The sequence below is a fragment of the Neovison vison genome, chromosome 6, assembly GCF_020171115.1.
Source record: "Neovison vison isolate M4711 chromosome 6, ASM_NN_V1, whole genome shotgun sequence".
Classification (NCBI taxonomy): Eukaryota; Metazoa; Chordata; class Mammalia; order Carnivora; family Mustelidae; genus Neogale; species Neogale vison.
In genome coordinates, this window is record NC_058096.1 from 11,743,077 (window position 1) to 11,760,807 (window position 17,731).

The following is a 17,731-nucleotide window of genomic DNA, read 5'->3' on the forward strand; positions in this document are numbered from 1 at the left end:
CCAGAACTCGTTTTAAAGAGAACGTAAGTGTGTTTGTTGAGGTGGAAGGCTGACGGAGAACAAACACGTCCGCGTCTTTCTCCGGGCTTGAAACCGACGGAACGCTCCCCAGCCCCGGCTCCGCGGGAAAGAGTCCTGCACTCCCTTCGCTGGGCCGCTCCCCGCCCCCCCCAACGGTTAGAAAACACCCGACTTACTTTACATTTTATTTAAAATCGCAACACTCGATCATTTATTTCGTTTTTGCAACCAAACAAGTAATAAATATTATTTAGCACTTTTTTTTCTTTTTACAAAAATAAAACAGATGATACACTCTCTGCAAGGGACAGCGGTCAGAGGAAGGATGTTACGCTGCAGGCGCTGTGAGGGCCAGGCTGCGACGCTGGGCGCACCAAGCCGGTCTGCAAGGACGCAGGAGGCACGTGGGAAAGTTTGTCTTTTGTGTTAAAGGTGGCAAAAAACAAAACAAAACAAAACAATACAAAAACCAGAAACAAACAAAGAAAAAAACAATAGAGGGGGAACCCGGCTTTGACTCCGGAGGGGCTGGCAGTCACGTGAGCAAACAGCTTAGCAGCACGCACTTACCTCATTATTGATCCTATATTTACACACCCAAGAAAGAAAAAATTACACTAGCCAACATAAGTCCCAAATAACCCAGACTGTATTCACAGCACATGCCTTTGCGTTCTGTCAAACCCTAAGGTATCAGAATGACTGCGCCCCTCGGGTAATAAACCAAATCACTTTGTGCTTAGTGACGGAAAGAACTGGAAGGAGGGAAAGTCTATTTTAAAATAACTAAAAAAACAAAAACAAAAACAAAAAACAAACAAACAAAACCCGCTCCCAGAGTCCACAGTTTTAGATTATTCCAATCCACAAGTGGTTCTATTCTGACTTTCTATAAAGCTTGCTCGCACTGTTGAAAAGGGAACAGAGACAGATTTATTAGAAAACCACAAACCCCCAAACCAATAGGAGTGACAGGGAGGACCGGCAATAGTTCTCGGACCGGTGTGGCTTTACCCAGATTGGACGCGACCGTAAGTGCTTCTGGTACCGAACGCCAGCTTCCAGCTAACTCGTAGCCCTTGGCCCTGGGCCAGCGACGACCCTGGAGGCCGAGGCCCGACCGCCGCTGGTGGAGCTCAGCTTCCCCCCCAGTCTCCACCCGCCGAGAAAGGAGGAAGGCGAGGCCGTCGCCCACGCCGTCCTCCCTCCCCGCGATCCCCCGTGTAACGAAGTGCTGCCCGGCCGAGTTGAGGCCCTGTTCGCGAGGAAACCGCCGTTTTAAGAATCCACACTTCCTTGGGAATGGGTGGGTGGGTCGGGGTGTTGAGGGACGGGTGCACCTCGCAGTGCCTTCTTATAACACGCTGTCTATCGGAGCAGCGCTGCTTAAAGCCAGAGAGGGGGGCTGAGCCAGGTCCCAGAAAGAACGCCCCTCTCAGTCCCCACTGTTCGGTGCGCCCCCCTCCCCACCACGTTGCTCCTGTTCCCCAGCGCGGGTGTCCTCCCCATTGCCCCTACCCCCACCCCCAGCCCCTGCCCAAGGTCCCGCGCTCTTCCGAGCTGAGCTCCCGGGCCCCCGGCGCCCGCCAGTCCTTGCTTGCCCGCAGCCTCCGGGTCCCTCGGCTCGCCCGATCGCGCCGGCGCCGGCCCGCTCACTTGGCGTCGGAGGTGAGGCGCTGCAGGCTGCCGGCGCCCATGGCCGACACGTGGTGATGCGGTGGCGGCACCTGGCACATGCTGCAGGGACAGGGCATGCCGCCCCAGTGCTGGAAGCCGCCGCTGCCCCCGCTGCCGCCGCCCCCGCCCCCCAGAGGGGCCGCCGCCGCCGCCGCCGGGGACTTGAGCAGGCCGTGCGGGGGCCGGATGGAGCCGACCGACGACAGGCCGGAGCCAGGCAGGGAGGCACTGGACACTGCGGCCGCGGCGGCGGCGGCCGCGGCGGCGGCCGCGGCGGGAGGCAGGATGGGGTGGTGAACCGCGGGGTGGTGTGCAGCGTGCGCGGCGGCCCCGGGATGCGCCGTGGCGGCGGGCAGGGGCGCCGAGTGCGCCAGGCCACCGCAGGCGGACGGGTGGAAGCCGGCGTGGTGGCCGCCGTAGATCTCGCTCACCAGTCGCTTCATCTCCTCCAGCGAGTTGGTGAGCATGAGGATGTAGTTGCGCGCCAGCAGCAGCGTGGCGATCTTGGAGAGCTTGCGCACCGACGGGCCGTGCGCGTAAGGCATGACCTCGCGCAGCCCGTCCATGGCGATGTTGAGGTCGTGCATGCGCTTGCGCTCGCGGCTGTTGATCTTGAGGCGTAGCTGCTGCAGCTCGGGCTCTGTCATCTGCTTCTTGTCCTTCTTGGTGGACGACGCGGCCGCTGAGGAAGTGGACGACGAAGTGCTGGACGAGGATGACTTGAAGCCGCCGCCGCCCAGCTTGTCCCCGGGGTGCGCGCCCGCCGCGCCCATAGCGCCGCGCAGCTCTGCGCTCAGCTCCGGCGGGCAGTCGCTCGGCGTAGACGAGGACACTGTGCCGCCCGTGAAGCCGCTGCCTCCGCTGCCTTTGCTCCGAGCCGGCAGAAAAAGGTCATCGGGCTCTGGCGACGACGGGCGACTGGACACCAGGCTGGCGTCCGAGTCCATGGCCCCGAAAGGTAGTCGCAGCTTTCGCAGGGTCCGCCCTCCCTCCCTCGGCCCTCGGAGCTTTACGCACGCCTCCTGCGAAGGGGAGAAGAAGCAGGAAAGAGAGAGAGAGAGAGATGGAAATCGAGCGTGAGGCACTCAGAAAGAGCGAGAAGCTGCTCCCGCCTGCACCGCAGAGCGCGGTCCGGGCGCGGGTGACCGATCGCTCCGTGTCCACATAGCTGTGTCTGGCCTTCCTTCCAGCGGCACACAGGTGCGCGCGAAGCAATCCCCCCTCCCTCCCACCCCATCCTCTGCTCTCATCCACAGGTTGTTTTATTCCAGGGAGCACTGGATGCCCCTCGGTGAGGGGGGCATTCTGGAGGCTTTATGCCTTCAATTAGGAACAGGGAGGCTGAATCCCCAGGGCTGAAATGGCAAGCGAAGATATTTTTTTTCTTTGGGTTGGTGGAGATCTAAATAGAGAAGTATTTATTTGGTTTCTCAAACGCATGGACTTTATCTCCATCGACACTGCGCAACAAACATACACCGGCACACAGCGCCTGCGAGCCTTGATAACATGGGGGGCGTCCGGGGGGCCGCGGGGAGCTTGCCAGCTGACCGGGACGTGGCCAGAAGGAACTGTGGTCGCCCCGACTTCTCGCATTTGGGCGAAGGGGATGTTGCGATGAGCGTGGGGAGAGTCAGAGCAGCGAAGCCACCCGGGAGAACTGGCGGGCAGGGGCGGGATCCAACGGATCCAACGGGCCCTCTCCAACGGAGCTTCCTGGGTCGTAGGCGAGTTGAGGGGCGTCTGTCCCTAGGATATTGGCTGGGGCTGCTGGGGGGCGGGGACACTTACTGTGGATGCAATGAGAGGAGTTCGTTCCCCAAAGCCGCAGCGGAGAACCGGACTCCGGGCGCTGAGGTCGCGTTGGTCTATAATAAGCATCCGCACCTTTCGGGGCTCGGCCGGTTTTTATAGCCCGGTGGCGGCGGCGACCGTGGCGGCGGTGGCCGAGGCGGGGGCGGGGAACAATGTGCGGGTCCTGGAGGGGCAGCCGCGCCAATGAGCTGGGCCCGCCCGGGGGGCTGGGAAGCTGATGTCATCCGGGCTAATTCCGCTCAATGAAACTCGCCGGGCCGGCACACGCCTCCTCCCCGAGCACAGCCAATGGGCGTCGGCGGCCGGGAGATTCTTGGGGAGGGACTGGAGGACCAACCCGCGGAAGGGGTGTGAGAGGCGAGGGGGAGGAGAAGGGCGGGCTTGCCGGGGAAGTACCGAGGGCGGAATCGAATGCGGTTAAGATAGAGGGACAGAAACGGAGCGTTGTCAGAGTTCTATAATAATACGGTGACCACAGAGCCAGGCTGGGGGATGGGGTGGGCCGGGGGTTCTGCAGACGAACTAACCCGATACCCAACGCTATCGCATCTTTTGGGGGATGCTTCCGAGGAACCCTGGCGATCCGGGAGCTGGAGCTGGAGTCTCCTTTTGCGTCTCATCCCTCTCTGGGTTCTCGCGGCCTGTCCCTCTCTCAAGGGATTCATCAATACGTGGGCAGTTGGAACCCCAGATGTAAAGGACAACCAAGCACAAAGCCCCTACTTTCTTCTCAAGCTAAGCGCGCCTCCGGGAGCTGGCCGTTGCCGCTCCTTCGCGGGCGGCTGGTAGCGCCCCCAGCTGGGGGCAGGACCTTGCGAGGCAGAGGGCGGGGAAGGAAGGAGGAGACCTCCTCCAGGACGGTGTTTTCAAAGAAATCCCAACTCTTCATAGAGTCGAGAATGGTGTAGACACAGGGACAAGATATTTCCCCCACTATAACCGCACTAACAGAACGGCAGAGTCTAGAGCTCAAAGTTTAGAGCCATCCCCTCCGCCCCCCTATTTATTAGCTCTGGAACCGATGACGGTATTTTCACCATCATTCTTGTGGTTACCACCAAGCCATGGGGTAGGAGGGAAGCGCAAGTTTGTTTGGGGAGGGCGGGGGCGAGTGGAAGGTCTAAGGCCTGGGTAAAGACTTCTCCAGGCCTTGGGCCAGGCAGTGAGATCAGCTACTCATGGCAATTTTCAGACACCTTTTACCAGTCACAGCTTGGTCACTGCACCCAGAAACTCCTGCCCATCAGGGAGTAAACCTGGTCTTAGAGAAGCGGCCGAGTTAGGTAGTTCAGTGATACTGACACATCCACCCATTTTACGGATGGGAAAATCTAGAGACTGTGTCTGCTTACAAATCAAGCCTACAGAAAAAACTGCTAATCTTTTGCAGCGCAGAAAATGCTGGCATTCCTTACTATGCCATGGGTGTCTCTAACCTCTTCCCTGAGCTGGATCCCTTACATCCGCACCTTTCTGGTACAGAATTTGGGTTCTGCAGATCCCGGACCCTAGCCCTTTATACTGCACAGGCACATACATAGACACACCCCAACCCTCCCTCCTCTGTTTAGTGGTTGTTCCGGCGGGAACTTCCACTTTGCATATATAGCTTTAAAAACAAACAAAGTAATTGGCCCTCAAATTGGGAAAGCACAAAATAAACAAATGCAAAAATAAGCTTATGGTGTTGCTCCCGGTGTCTGGGTAAAACGAAGATAGAAAACCTAGTGCGCGCTCGCCTTCGCCCCCATCTTGTGCTTTCCGGAGCATTATTTTTCAGCCTGTGTTTCCCAGTTGGCTCTGCAGCCATCCGTTAAATATGTACTTAAAACACGAAGAACTGAAGCCTGGAGATACGTCGTGCAACGGTTATGCAAGAAGACGCAAAACCGCTGAATTAGGACAATCTGTCTATGGTCGAACTGCGGGAACGGGATGGGGGGAAGCAGGGATAGCTCGGGTATTAAAGGATGGTTCCCTCAGGCCTCTCTGACCACCGTCAGTGAGGGTATTCATGGGAATGTGAGCTCTGGGCCACCAGCAGAGGTGTGGACTTCTGCGCACGCCTGTGTATCTAACACAGGGCGGCAGGCGCACCGTGCGCGCGCCTGGGTTGCCGACGCTGAGGTTAATCCACAGGGTGGCTCGTGTCCTGGAGCCCTGGTTCCTTCTTTTGTTGCTTGCGACCGGCGACTGTCCTGAGTCCTGCGGTCCGCGAGAGTGGGCGATCTGGGGTTCTTCACTCTCTTGCTCCAGTAGCTGGAGCTGGAAGCCGGGAGGAAGGTTGAGGGGCCCATTCTGGCACCATGTGTGTTTAGAGCCTGGGAGGGCAGAATCCAGAGGCAGGAGAGCAGGCTTACGCGCTGTGAAAGCGCATATGGACGCTGCAGGCCCTCGCCCTGTGCCGGAGCTATAGCAGGGGTGGCTGTTTTGGGCTGTGCAGCGGCACCTCGCGGTCCTTACTCCCCATGCCCGGAGCTCCGGCTGGCAGCTCTAGGCTGTAGACCCCTTCTCTCGGCAGCACCCCCCAACATTCTGTGGTTGCCAGGAAGTTGTTCGGGAGGTAGGGGCAGCCTGTGCCCCCCTGAGCTACTGGGTCGCAGGACTCATCTCCCTGGGTCTCCGAGTCCTCCTACCCCCTCCAGGAATAGTCGGAGACAAGATCCCGGCCGCCAGCGCATGCCCTCGTGCGTCCTGGCATTTGCTCAGGTTTTGAGCCGGGCGCCTGGTGTGCACATCCCGGGTGGGTCCGGGCAACGCCGCAGCCCCTTCCCGCGAAATTGAATGCTCACTTGCCGAGGCTAATCGGCCCGGCTCCGCGAGTTCCTGGCTGTCCCAGGCGTCCAGAAGCTGTCGGCCTCCTCCGTCAAAACGGAAGACGTGTTTTTCCCTCTCCTTTGTATTTCCCTCCCACAAAAGACCGGGTGCGCGTCGGGGCCGGCCTTTGCTCAGTCGCCTGGCGGCCTCGGGAGGAGCTTGTGCCAAATCGGCCGGGGCGGGCTAGCGCGGGGCTCCGAGGGCTCAGACCTCCCACTGCTTCCCGGGTTCCTCCCGGGCCATTCTTTAGCGTTCTCGCCTTTCTCTTCCCCGAGTTCCTGCACACATTCAGGCAGTGGCTAGGCCAGACTGCCAAGGAAAGCCGCGTCCTTGCTCAGGGCGAGCCAGGGCTGGCGGTGGGAGGCGAGGCTGCGGGCACCGGAAAGGAAAGAAAAAAGCACTTCAGCTATTCTTCCAGGTCCGGAAACCAGAAGGGATGCGGAATGGCAGCGTTTGGCGTGCAAACGAGAGCGATAAGACTTCTGGGGGAGGACTCAGCAAACCAGCAGCGTCTGTCTTCCTTTTAAGGTTCAGCTCCCAGAGCGGTCCAGGGCCATGCCGGTCTGGGACCCAGCGCTGAGCACAGGGCCTGACAGGTGGAGGGTGCTTGGTAAATACTTCTGAATGCACATGCATGCAGATGTGCACATGGGCTGGTGTGAAACATGACTGGCAAAATACATGTGATATTCCATGTTCACAGTAAACCAGGGGATCTAATCTGGACTGCTGGAATATGGGAGCCTTTAGAATGACAAGGGTAGTGACTTCCATCTAAAAGCCTTCTTAAGGGGAATTAAGCCCTGCCTGACAGTAGATCTCGACAGCCTTCATCTCATTTAATCTATGCCTGGCCCTAGGAAGGTCATTTACTTCCTTTACATACACCCATTTTGCAGACTGGGAAACTGACACTCTCAGGAGAGGTTTGGGCATTTGTCCAAGGTCCTGGGAGCAGAGGAGCAGGTCCAGGGAGGCAGCGGAGGAGCAGGTCCAGGGAGGCAGCATCAGAGACCGAGACACCGTCTTGGGGGTGGCTGTTTTCGGATTTAGAGTCTCATTCCTAAAATGAAGGTTTCTAGAAGCTACTGAGACCTTTAAGAGTATGTCTGCGGCAAGATTCCAAGGAACGGGGAGAGTCGAATGACATCCTCCCTTTGCAGCTTCTGTACCGTCTGTCGATACTCAAGGTGTTTGAGTGTGAGGTGCCGAGAATGCAGGGCCCCAACCTGTCAGCAGAGGCTCAGCCTGGGCAGAGTCTGGAAGGAATGCCCAGGGGCCTGGGAGAAGGGGTGCTATGCTGGGAAAGCCAAGGGGAAAGTGACAAACAAGTCCCAAAAGAAACCCCAGAACTAATAGTCCCTTCTCCCTGGTCAGCTCTGCCACTGAATCACCCACCCCCATTGAGCTAGCAAGACCACCACCTTCCCGGAAAGGACCACTGAAGTCAACCTGGGCCCCCCAAGTTCACCATGAAACAAAGTTGGAAGAGGACTAAGGGGCAATTGGGAACAGACTTTAAAGATTTCATCTCCCGGTAATGTCATCCGAATTGTGCAACAGCCCTTCGGTGTCAAGGAGGAGGCGCGTGGTCCTCATTTTACAGATGAAGATATTGAAGACTAAAAGTCAGGGCAGGGGCTGGATTCCAGCCCACTGGATCCCAAGTTCCAGGGGCTTTGGTGCCTGAGTCCGACCTTTCCATCCGCTCCCTCTCCAGGTCGGAAAGACTCCAGGCGCCTCCCCTTTCTCACCACCCCTTCTTTCCTCGTCCCAGGCCCAGCAAGCAGATTAATGCGGAGGGAGGAGGATCGGAGTGAACAGGTTGGGGATCACGGGTGGGGTTGGTGGTCGCTGGTCGGGTAGCTGGCCCTGAAGTGAGGCGCGCTGCACTCGGGTATAGGGCAGTGCGGGCAGAAGGGACCGAGAAACCTCTGATCTGGTCTGGGGCCAAGACCCTGGGTAAGAGGAAGAAGGGAAGGGTCTTCCAGGCTACAGGTGGCAACAGCGCGCCGCAGACTCCCGGAGGCAGGACGTGCGTGCGCTCCCTCCCGGAGCCGCCCCGAAACGGAGCAAGACCCCGGGGCAGAGCCGGGGCAGCTGCGCGCTTGGGGAGCGCCGAGCGTCTCACCTCCGAGTGCCTGATGCTCAGTGGCAAACCCGGGTTGAACGACTTGGCTTGCTGCGTCGGGAAAATGGAGCGGTGTGACCTCTTCCCCTCGGCCTCGGGATCCAGTCCTGACCTGATCCCTGCCTGCTTCTCTCGGGTGTCCCGCTCCCTCTTTCCTTTTCGCACCACCCGGAGCACCCCCCCGGCTCTGCTTCCCACCCCCCTCCCCTCACCTTCGCCCACGTGGTCTTCTACCCCTTGCGCCCGAAATTCCTCCCACCCGGCTGTGCCTCCTGCTACCCTCTCCGTGGCCTGCCCGGGAGGACACCCCCCCCTCGCGCCCCGGTGATAACCAGGGCTCTCCCCACCCCCACCAGGGTTCACTCCGCTCCAGGGCGAGGGTCTGGCTCCCTCCCCGCTGGGGAACGCCTGGAGGGTCCTCACAGCGCTGGAACTTGCTTCTTCGCATCGGTGGGGCCCCGAGTAGGGACAGGTCCCAGAGAGCTCAGCAAACCGAAGTCAGGGCCGCAGATAAGACAGATACCCAGAGAGTTTGACTGGAGTTTCCACACACCGCAGAAGACTACAATAACAATAGCGTCAGAGCTACAAGTTTCCCCTCTAATTAAACCAGGTTCAAAACCGCCGGATGAGAACCGCGCGGCTCACTCCTGGCTCTGCGGGGGGTAGGGCGGCAGACACCCCCCTGACCCCAGGCAAACGGGTCGTCGCGAGAAATTCGGGTCAGGAGATGGGCCCAGATCTCTGTCCGCGGGCTTCGGGCCGCGCAGGGCCCCGCGAGAGAGGAGAAGCGCACGGGGCGACAGGTGCCCGCAGGGTCCCGGGACCTGGGCGCAGGCGTTGCGGGGGATCGCGGAAGGTGCCCTCGACGTCCAGCGCCCTCCTCCGGCTCAGCCGGAACGCCAGGCCCATGGGAGACTCCCCAACCTGGGATGCCCGGCCCAAGTCCCCAGCTGCGCGAGGCCGCTGAGCGCGCAGGGAGCCGGGACCCCGCCGCCGCGTGGCCCACGCCTCAAATTGGCCACCACGCTGGGCCCGCGGCCCGCACGTTCCTCCGCGGGGGAACCAGCCGCAGTCCCCAGGTACCGTCCCAGCCCCCTGTCCCGCGCGCGGCCTCTTTCTGGGGTTTGGAGAACGAGGGGAAAAGCAGGAGCTAGGCACATTCTGCTTCTTCCTTTCCCCCCCCCTTTGTGATTTCTTCCATCGCTTTCTCCTTTCCCTCCGGTTATGTGTATGTGAATCTTACTTTTTACCTTTCCTGCTTACTGAAATGACACCTGCCCCCATGAACCAAGCTTCCGGGGTGGTGGGGGTGATGCGGCTGATGCGTGGCACGTTAGAGTTTGAGAAGCATTGCTCCAGGTCCCTTGTGGGCTCATCCTCAAATATGTGTCCCTTCTTCCTCAAGGTCCTTGGGCTTCTAGTCCCAGACACACACCGGGGCTGGGGCTGACCAGGCTATTTCCTGGAGATTCTACCACCCCATCCCAACCATGTACATGGTCCTCCCTCTTAGCCCTTCGACCTCTGTTAAATGAAATTTAGGACACACTTTAAAAAATGCTTGCCGGGGATGCCTGGGTGGCTCAGTGGGTTAAGCCGCTGTCTTCGGCTCAGGCCATGATCTCAGGGTCCTGGAATCGAGTCCCGCATCAAGCTCCTTGCTCTGTGGGGGGCCAGCTTCTCTCTCCGCCTCTGCCTGCTTGTGTGTGCTCTCTATCTTTCTCTCTCTGACCAATAAATAAATAAAATTTAAAAAATTAAAGAAATTCTTGCCCATTGTAAATCAGAAACAACTTTGAAATAGTACAGAAGGCAAAAATCACCAGTAGTCCAACCCTATTCCCCTGCAGAAAGTCACTGTGAAAAATGTTGGTGGATGTCCTTCCAGACTGTATAAGGCTTGGTAAGCAGCTGCTTTCATTTCTTAGCCCGTCTTGGACCTCTTTCCACCTCAGTACAAGATTTGCCTCACCCTTTTCATGGTATAAACCTGCACCAACCCAGCCCCAGTAGACTCTCCCCTTGGTTGTCTGTTCAACCTGTTCTAAGGGGCAAAGGACATTTTATTATTCTACCCTGCAGAGTCACAGTGGTCAGCCTGTCACCTATTCTGACATCCAAATTAGAGATCACGTTTCCCCTGGACTGGTCAGGACCAGAAGCCCTGAAAATTTAGGACACAAATTTAGGTTTCTGCTGTGTGTGCTCTTGTGGTGGGAGGACCATAGGGTCAGGGTTCCTGCCTGACTAGGCAAGGTAGGTGCTCCCCTCCTGGCCACCCCTGTGCTCTCTGCAGCAGCAGGTTCTCTTCTAAGGAGTCCCTCTGTCTCAGTAAGTGTAGTGGGAGAAACTGGTTCCCACTTTGCCTATAGTCAGATGTGGAGGAAGCTGAGCCCACCAATCTGAGACTTGGATTTGCTCAGAGGACCATCTTCAATGTGTGAACAGAGCATTCCTCATCTGGGACTGTGACCAGGGCAGAACTCGAGGTCCAGGATTTTGAAAGACGCAGGAGGTTTTAGACATTCAGTACCCTTATTCTGTCCTCACTTCCAACCCAAAAGATCGTCCGCTTCTGGGTTGACTCTAAGGCTAGTTCTAAGCAAAGAGGCCATTCTCCTTAGGCAGTATTTACAGTTTTAACTAGAAGAAGAAAAAGAAGAAGGGGAGAAGGGAGAGGAAGCAGAGCAGGAAGGGGGAAGGGAGGGAAGAGGAGAAGAAGGCAGAAGAAAAAAAAAGAAACCACACCATATTAGCTGGAATTCTCTCTTCTTTAAAAGATATTTTGAGGGGCACCTTGGTGGCTCAGTGGGTTAAAGCCTCTGCCTTCTGCTCAGGTCATGATCTCAGGGTCCTGGGATCAAGCCCCGCATCGGGCTCTCCGCTCAGCAGAGAGCCTGCTTCCCGGCCCTCTCTCTGCCTGCCTCTCTGCCTACTTGTGATCTCTGTATCTCTGTATGTCAAATAAATAAATAAAATCTTAAAAAAATAAAACACATTTTGAATGGGTACATACCTAAAATAGCCCATGCCTAAAATAATACGCAAACAGTATAAAGAGTATTTACTTAAAAGTGAAGTTTCCCTGGTACAACTGACTTCCTTCCTCCAGGCCTCCAGAGGCAACTACTGTTACAGTTTTCTTATGTATTCCAGAAATACACACACACACACACACAGGTCAGCACACCAACAGCACACATACTTACAACACACCTTCTTCTCAAATGCCTTCACCAGGGTGACCAGAGGTACAAGGAGCCTCTCCTAATCTAAATGAAGACAGTTACCCCCACCTTTAAAGCAGGCATCACAAAATCAGTATCTGAGCACTCCAGGCATCCTGATGGTACTCTTCCTGCTCCCCTTGGTCACAGAGAAGCTAGGACAATCAGAGCCCCAGGTGATGAGAGACAAAGGAGCTTCCTGCTCTGAGTCAGCTTCTCCAGGGTGTCCCCAAGATGGGACTTTTAGTCACTGCCCCAAGCTTGCAGATGAGTCGGGGTTTTTTAATACTGTATTTGCAAAATCAATAGTATGTCTTCCCTCCTATCTGGAAGGCAGTCATCCTTTAAAGTGTGTGCATAAGAACAGGACATGAAGCTAATTAGTTGGTGTTATTTTTATTTATTCGTTGGACAGGTAATATATCCACATAGTGCAAAATTTTAAAAAATATAATGAGAAGGTTGCCACCCCATTCCCAAACCAGTCAGTTCCCTTGCTGAGTCACCATCTCTGTCATTCGAGAGATATTATCTGCAATCCAAGCAAATATAAATGTATATTCTCTGTTTATACAGATGGTAACAGACTATACATACCGCTTTTCCACCTTGCTTTTTTCAGGTAATATCTTGGAGATTACTCCTTCTCGGTGTATTAAAAGCTCCTTCCTTGGGGCGCCTGGGTGGCTCAGTGGGTTAAAGCCTCTGCCTTCGGCTGAGGTCATGATCCTAGGATCCTGAGATCTGGCCGCATAGGGCTCTCTGCTCAGCAGGGAGTCTGCTTCCTCTTCTTTCTCTGCCTGCTTCTCCGCCTACTTGTGATCTCTGGCTGTCCAATAAATAAATAAAATCTAAAAAACAAAACAAAACCAAAAAACCCTCAGTCGTACCTTATTAAAAAATACATTAAAAAAATAAAAGCTCCTTCCTTAAAAAAAGGTATCCTTCTGTAATATGGGTGTACTACAATTTATTTAGCTATTGCCTCATTGAAAGACATTTAGATCATTTCGAGTTTTTTACTATTACAAGCAGTGCTGAAATGAAATGACTTGTAAATTGTCATTTGCATATATGCCCCAAGGATGGATCCCTAGAATTAGCACTATTAAGTCAGGAAGTCTGTGCATTCATTGGTAATTTTGATAGATGCTACCATATTGTTACCTAAATAGTGTCCAAATTCATGTTGTAATGTAGAAAAAATCCTACTTGGCTGACAGCTAATTTAAATGCTCAGTTTTTATTTTCCTGAGTCCAGGGGAAACGTGATCTCTAATTTGGATGTCAGAATAGGTGACGGGCTGACCACTGTGACTCTGCAGGGTAGAATAACAAAATGTTGTTTTCCCCTTTAAAACATCAAGCTACAAATTCTCATAGATTTCAACACCTGGTACCATTTCCAATCCTTCTCGAGATTTACTAATGACTTTTTCCACGTAGTTGGGGAGAATGGTCCCCGTGTGCCGATACATTTTATTGGCTGAGGAATATTTATGTTTCAAGCATTGGCATTGGAATTGGGCTCCTTTCCTGTGCCATGAACTGTCTTGTGCCAGGGGTCCAGCAATGAACAAAACAGAGAGCATCTCTGCTCTCAAACATGTTAACAAAAGTAATACTATCATGATGATGATTATAATTTATTTTGATTGTCTCAATAGCCCTGTAAGGTGGTTAGAGGGGCGTGTATATGTGATGACCCACAGCTTCCCACGCAAGACATATGGCAAACGCTGCTGGGTGTTCCTCCAGATCTGTTCCATTTTCTGCACAAAACTTCTGGTTGGACACATGACCACCCAGAATAAGGACAACATTTCCCAACCTCCTTGTAACCATGTTCGGGCTAGGAGGATGTGAACACAAGTGGTGTGTGCAATTTCCAGAGGCTTCCTCCAAGGGAGAGAGCATGCCCTTTTCATCTCATTTTGACTTCCTGCAGCCTGGAATCCTGACATGATGGCTGGGGCTGGAAGAGCCTCTGGGCTCATGAGGTGGCTGTGGGGCTCCTTATGAAAGAGCATTAGGAGAGAACGTGCCTGCATTCCTGATTGTATGGGATGTCAGTCATGCCCAGGACCCATTCTCTGGTCTCGTAGACAGAAGTGCAAAACCCCTCTGCTTGTTAAGTCCCTCATTAAGCTGGGGTTTCTGGCACAGCTGAACGGAGTCCTAACCAAAGCTAAGGGACTTCTGAATGCTAAGTGGGGGCACTTTCGGATGTCGGAAGAGGCATCTCCCCACTGCAGATGTCTTTGTTGTATCATCTGAGCCTGAATCCTAATTGATACCCAGGGCAGAGTCATAACAAGGCTGGAGACTTATGACATGGCCATGTGATGCGGCCACCCTCTCTTCAGAGGAGGCTCTAAGAGGAGGGTGATTTAACCCCTCTGGTCACTCACTGTGTCTTTCAGGAAGTGCTGGTGAGGGTCAGACCAGGTGGGCAGCTTCTGTAGTGGATGGTGTGGATCCTGTTGGTCCCTTCACTCTTCCTTGTGGTGCCTTTTCATTATGTCCTATTTGCCTTTCAATTTTGATGTAACAAAGCTTCCCTTGGCAGATAATGTCGGAGCTTGCCCATATCCCTTTCTACCATTTCTGTGCAGCCTTCAGGCTCTGAAGATTTCTTTCACTTTTCAATGGCCAGCACCTCCGAATCACCTTCACAGAGCTGCCCTCAGATGCCTGGAGCTGATCTGCCAAATGTGGAGAGGGCTGAAGTGTGGTTATGGTGCATGATGTAGTTTTGGAATATAGGTGAGGCTCGGTGGGGTGAGGTCTGGAGCTGAGGGCCAAGAAAGAATTATTGAGATGTCTTTGGGCAAAATGGTGGTGTTATTAAAGCTTGGAGACAGGGTCCGTGGGCAGAAAGAGTGGCTGCCCCCACGGTGTGAGGCGTGACTGATTATATACTCAGGAGTTGGGGGTCAGACAAAAGGGAGGTCTTCAAAAGAATTTTTGTATACTAAAGAGGACCTACACGATATTAGAGGCCTTACCATTGTCAAGTTAAGGTTGTTTTTCCCTTCTAGTAAAGCGTTAACATTAAGACACTTGGGAGTTTCCTTCTGGAAGTGAGGTTATTAATAAGAATTTTTTTTTCATGTTCATCATCATTAGCCATCAGGGAAACTCAAATCAAAACCTCATGGAGATACCAGCTTATACCTGTTAGAATGGCCAACATTATCAGGACAGGAACCAACAAATGTTGGAGAAGATGTGGAGAAAGGGGAACCCTCTTATACTGTTGGTGGGAATGCAAGTTGGTGCAGTCACTTTGGAAAACAATGTGGAGATTCCTTAAGAAATTAAAAATAGAGCTACCCTATGACCCTGAAACTGCACTATTGGGTATTTCCTTCAAAGATACAAATGTAGTGAAAAGAAGAGCCATATGTACCCCAATGTTCATAGCAGCAATGGCCACAGTTGCCAAAGTGTGGAAAGAGCCAAGATGCCCTTCAACAGACAAATGGATAAAAAAGATATGGTCCATATATACAATGGAGTATGATGCCTCCATCAGAAAGGATGAATACCCAACTTTTGTATCAACATGGATGGGACTAGAAGAGATTGTGCTGAGTGAAATATGTCAAGCAGAGAAAGTCAATTATCATATGGTTTCACTTACTCATGGAGCATAAGGAATAACATGGAGGGCATTAGGAGAAGGAGAGGAGAAGTGAGTTGGGATAAATTGGAGGGGGATATGAACCATGAGAAACTGTGGACTCTGAGAAACAAACTGAGGGTTTTGGAAAGGAGAGGTGTGGGGGGTTGGGTGAGCCTGGTGGTGGGTATTAAGGAGGGCATGTGTTTCATGGAGCACTGGGTGTGGTGCATAAACAGGGAATCTTGGAACATTGAAAAAATAAAATAAAATAAAATAACTTTTTTTCTTGTAAATCACTAAGACATTGGTAAACTGAGGGAGGCTCCTATCTTGCAGGACTGTGGTCTCTTTTGTCAACCTTTTTTTTTTCCTTCCCTTAGTTTTAGGGAAGCCAGGAGTGCCTGAGGAGTGTCCTAGGTATCCCACCATGGATGGCGGGGGGTGGGGTTGTGGGGTATCAGCCTGTGCTTTGTCCTCAGCTTGCCTTCTGCTCCCTCATCAGGGAAGGCCTTCTTTGTTCTGGCTCGAGGTGACTCTGCAGTCCAGTGTCTAACCCAAAGACCCCCTGTAGTTTCAGGCTGAAGTCCAGACACATTAAGATTTTTGCCTGAGATATTTTCTTGGCTTCCCTCTTGGGCCTGGGTTCCCCATGCCCTTACCAGCCTCCCTGGGTAGTGGGGGGGAGCGGAGATGGAGGGTGGTACTGCTTTGGTAAATCACGTAGCCATGAACACCCTTCTCAGTACCACGCAGCAGGGCTGACATGGGAGAAGTGTGGTTCTGTCTCGTGGTGCAGTCTATGTATAGCATCCCTCTGCCAAGATGGCTGCTCCAGCCTCCTTATCTTGCTGCTTTGTCATCCTCCCTTCTGTTGCAGTCCCTCTCTTGTGTTGATGGCACCCCTGGCTCCATCATGCCTACATTCCCATCTGCAGGAAGGGGAGGGGGAAGTGGAGGCCACACCACCTCCCTGGAAGGTAAGTCTCAGAGGTTGCAAGTGGGATTTCTGCTCATAATCCATTGGCCTCTTTTAGTCACATGACTACAGGTGATGCTGGGAAATGTAGTTTACAGGTGACAGGCCAGGGAGCACCAATTAAAGCCAACTAGGAGCTCTCAAGCTAACACAAATAGAAAAGAATGGATTCTGGGGGATGGGAGGGGGTGCTTCGCAGCTGTTGTCACACCTAGGAATCACTATCTTAAATGCTTGGAACTAAAATTTTTTTTCTGGTCACTGATGCTTGATTTATATCAAAATAATACATTTAGTGGTTATGACCAATGTCAAGGCAGCTAGCTGTGAATGCCCTGAAGTGTTATTTCTGGAAAAGACCTGAGAAGTTCTCTTCATCACCTCCAGCATAGTTATGGGGGCCCCAGGCACGGAGGTGGCAGCTGAGGCCAACACAATGGGAGGGGGAGGGTATAGACAGAGCTTTCGCAAGAAAAATGATGTGAAGTGGGTGGCAGGGGTTTCCTGGAGATGGGCACCCATGATAAGAAAAGGAATGGAGGGGCGTCTGGGTGGCTCAGTGGGTTAAGCCTCTGCCTTCGGCTCAGGTCACAATCTCAGGGTCCTGGGATCGAGTCCCACATTGGGTTTCCTGCTCAGCAGGGAGCCTGCTTCCCTCTCTCCCTCTGCTGCTCCCCCTGCTTGTGCACTCTCTCCTTCTCTCACTCTCTGTCTGTCAAATAAATACATTCTTAAAAAAAAAAAAAGAATGAAAAGAAAAGTAAGGGACTCAGGGCATGAGAAAGTTGGTGGGAGGCCAACCCTGGGTTGAATAGAGTCCCCCCACCCCAATATATGTCCATATCCAAATCACTGGAATTTGTGAATGTGACTTTATTTAGAAAAAAATCTCTTTGTAGATGTAATTAAGAATCTTGAGATCAAGATTCTCGATGGCTCAGTGGGTTAAGCCTCTTCCCTTGGCTCAGGTCATGATCTCAGGGTCCTGGGATCGAGTCCCACTTTGGGCTCTCTGCTCATCAGGGAGCCTGCTTCCCCCTCTCTCTCTGCCTCTCTGCCTACTTGTGATCTCTCTCTCTCTCTCTCTGTCAAATAAATAAATGAAATCTTTAAAAAAAAGAATCTTGAGATCATCTTGGATTAGTCAGTCATCTGGGCTCTAAATCCAATGTGAAATGTCCTTATAAAAGCAAGGCAGAGGATGATTTGAGACAGAAGAGAAGACAGAAAGGAGAAGAGAGAGGCAGAGGTGGGGGGTTGTGGCCTCAAGCCGGGAGCACCAGAAGTCATCAGATACAGACATTGGCTTAGAGGAGAGAAGACCCTGCTGCAGGTCAGTGAGAATGAAAAGGGAATCAGCCTTTGCCTCTCTTGGTTCACTCTCTACTACCTCTACCCTGGTCTCCGCTCCTGGATTCCTCTGGTTGGTCTCTGTC

At 53.5% G+C, this 17,731-nt stretch overlaps 1 protein-coding gene across 1 annotated transcript; it reads right to left on the reverse strand.

The window, feature by feature from the left end:
* Positions 1 to 1,673: 1,673 nt before the first annotated feature.
* On the reverse strand, positions 1,674 to 2,684 carry OLIG2 (oligodendrocyte transcription factor 2). The gene has a single exon (XM_044254956.1). The coding sequence runs from the start codon at positions 2,643 to 2,645 to the stop codon at positions 1,674 to 1,676; it is 972 nt and encodes a 323-aa protein (XP_044110891.1). The 5' UTR covers positions 2,646 to 2,684.
* Between the last annotated feature and the right edge of the window lie 15,047 nt (positions 2,685 to 17,731).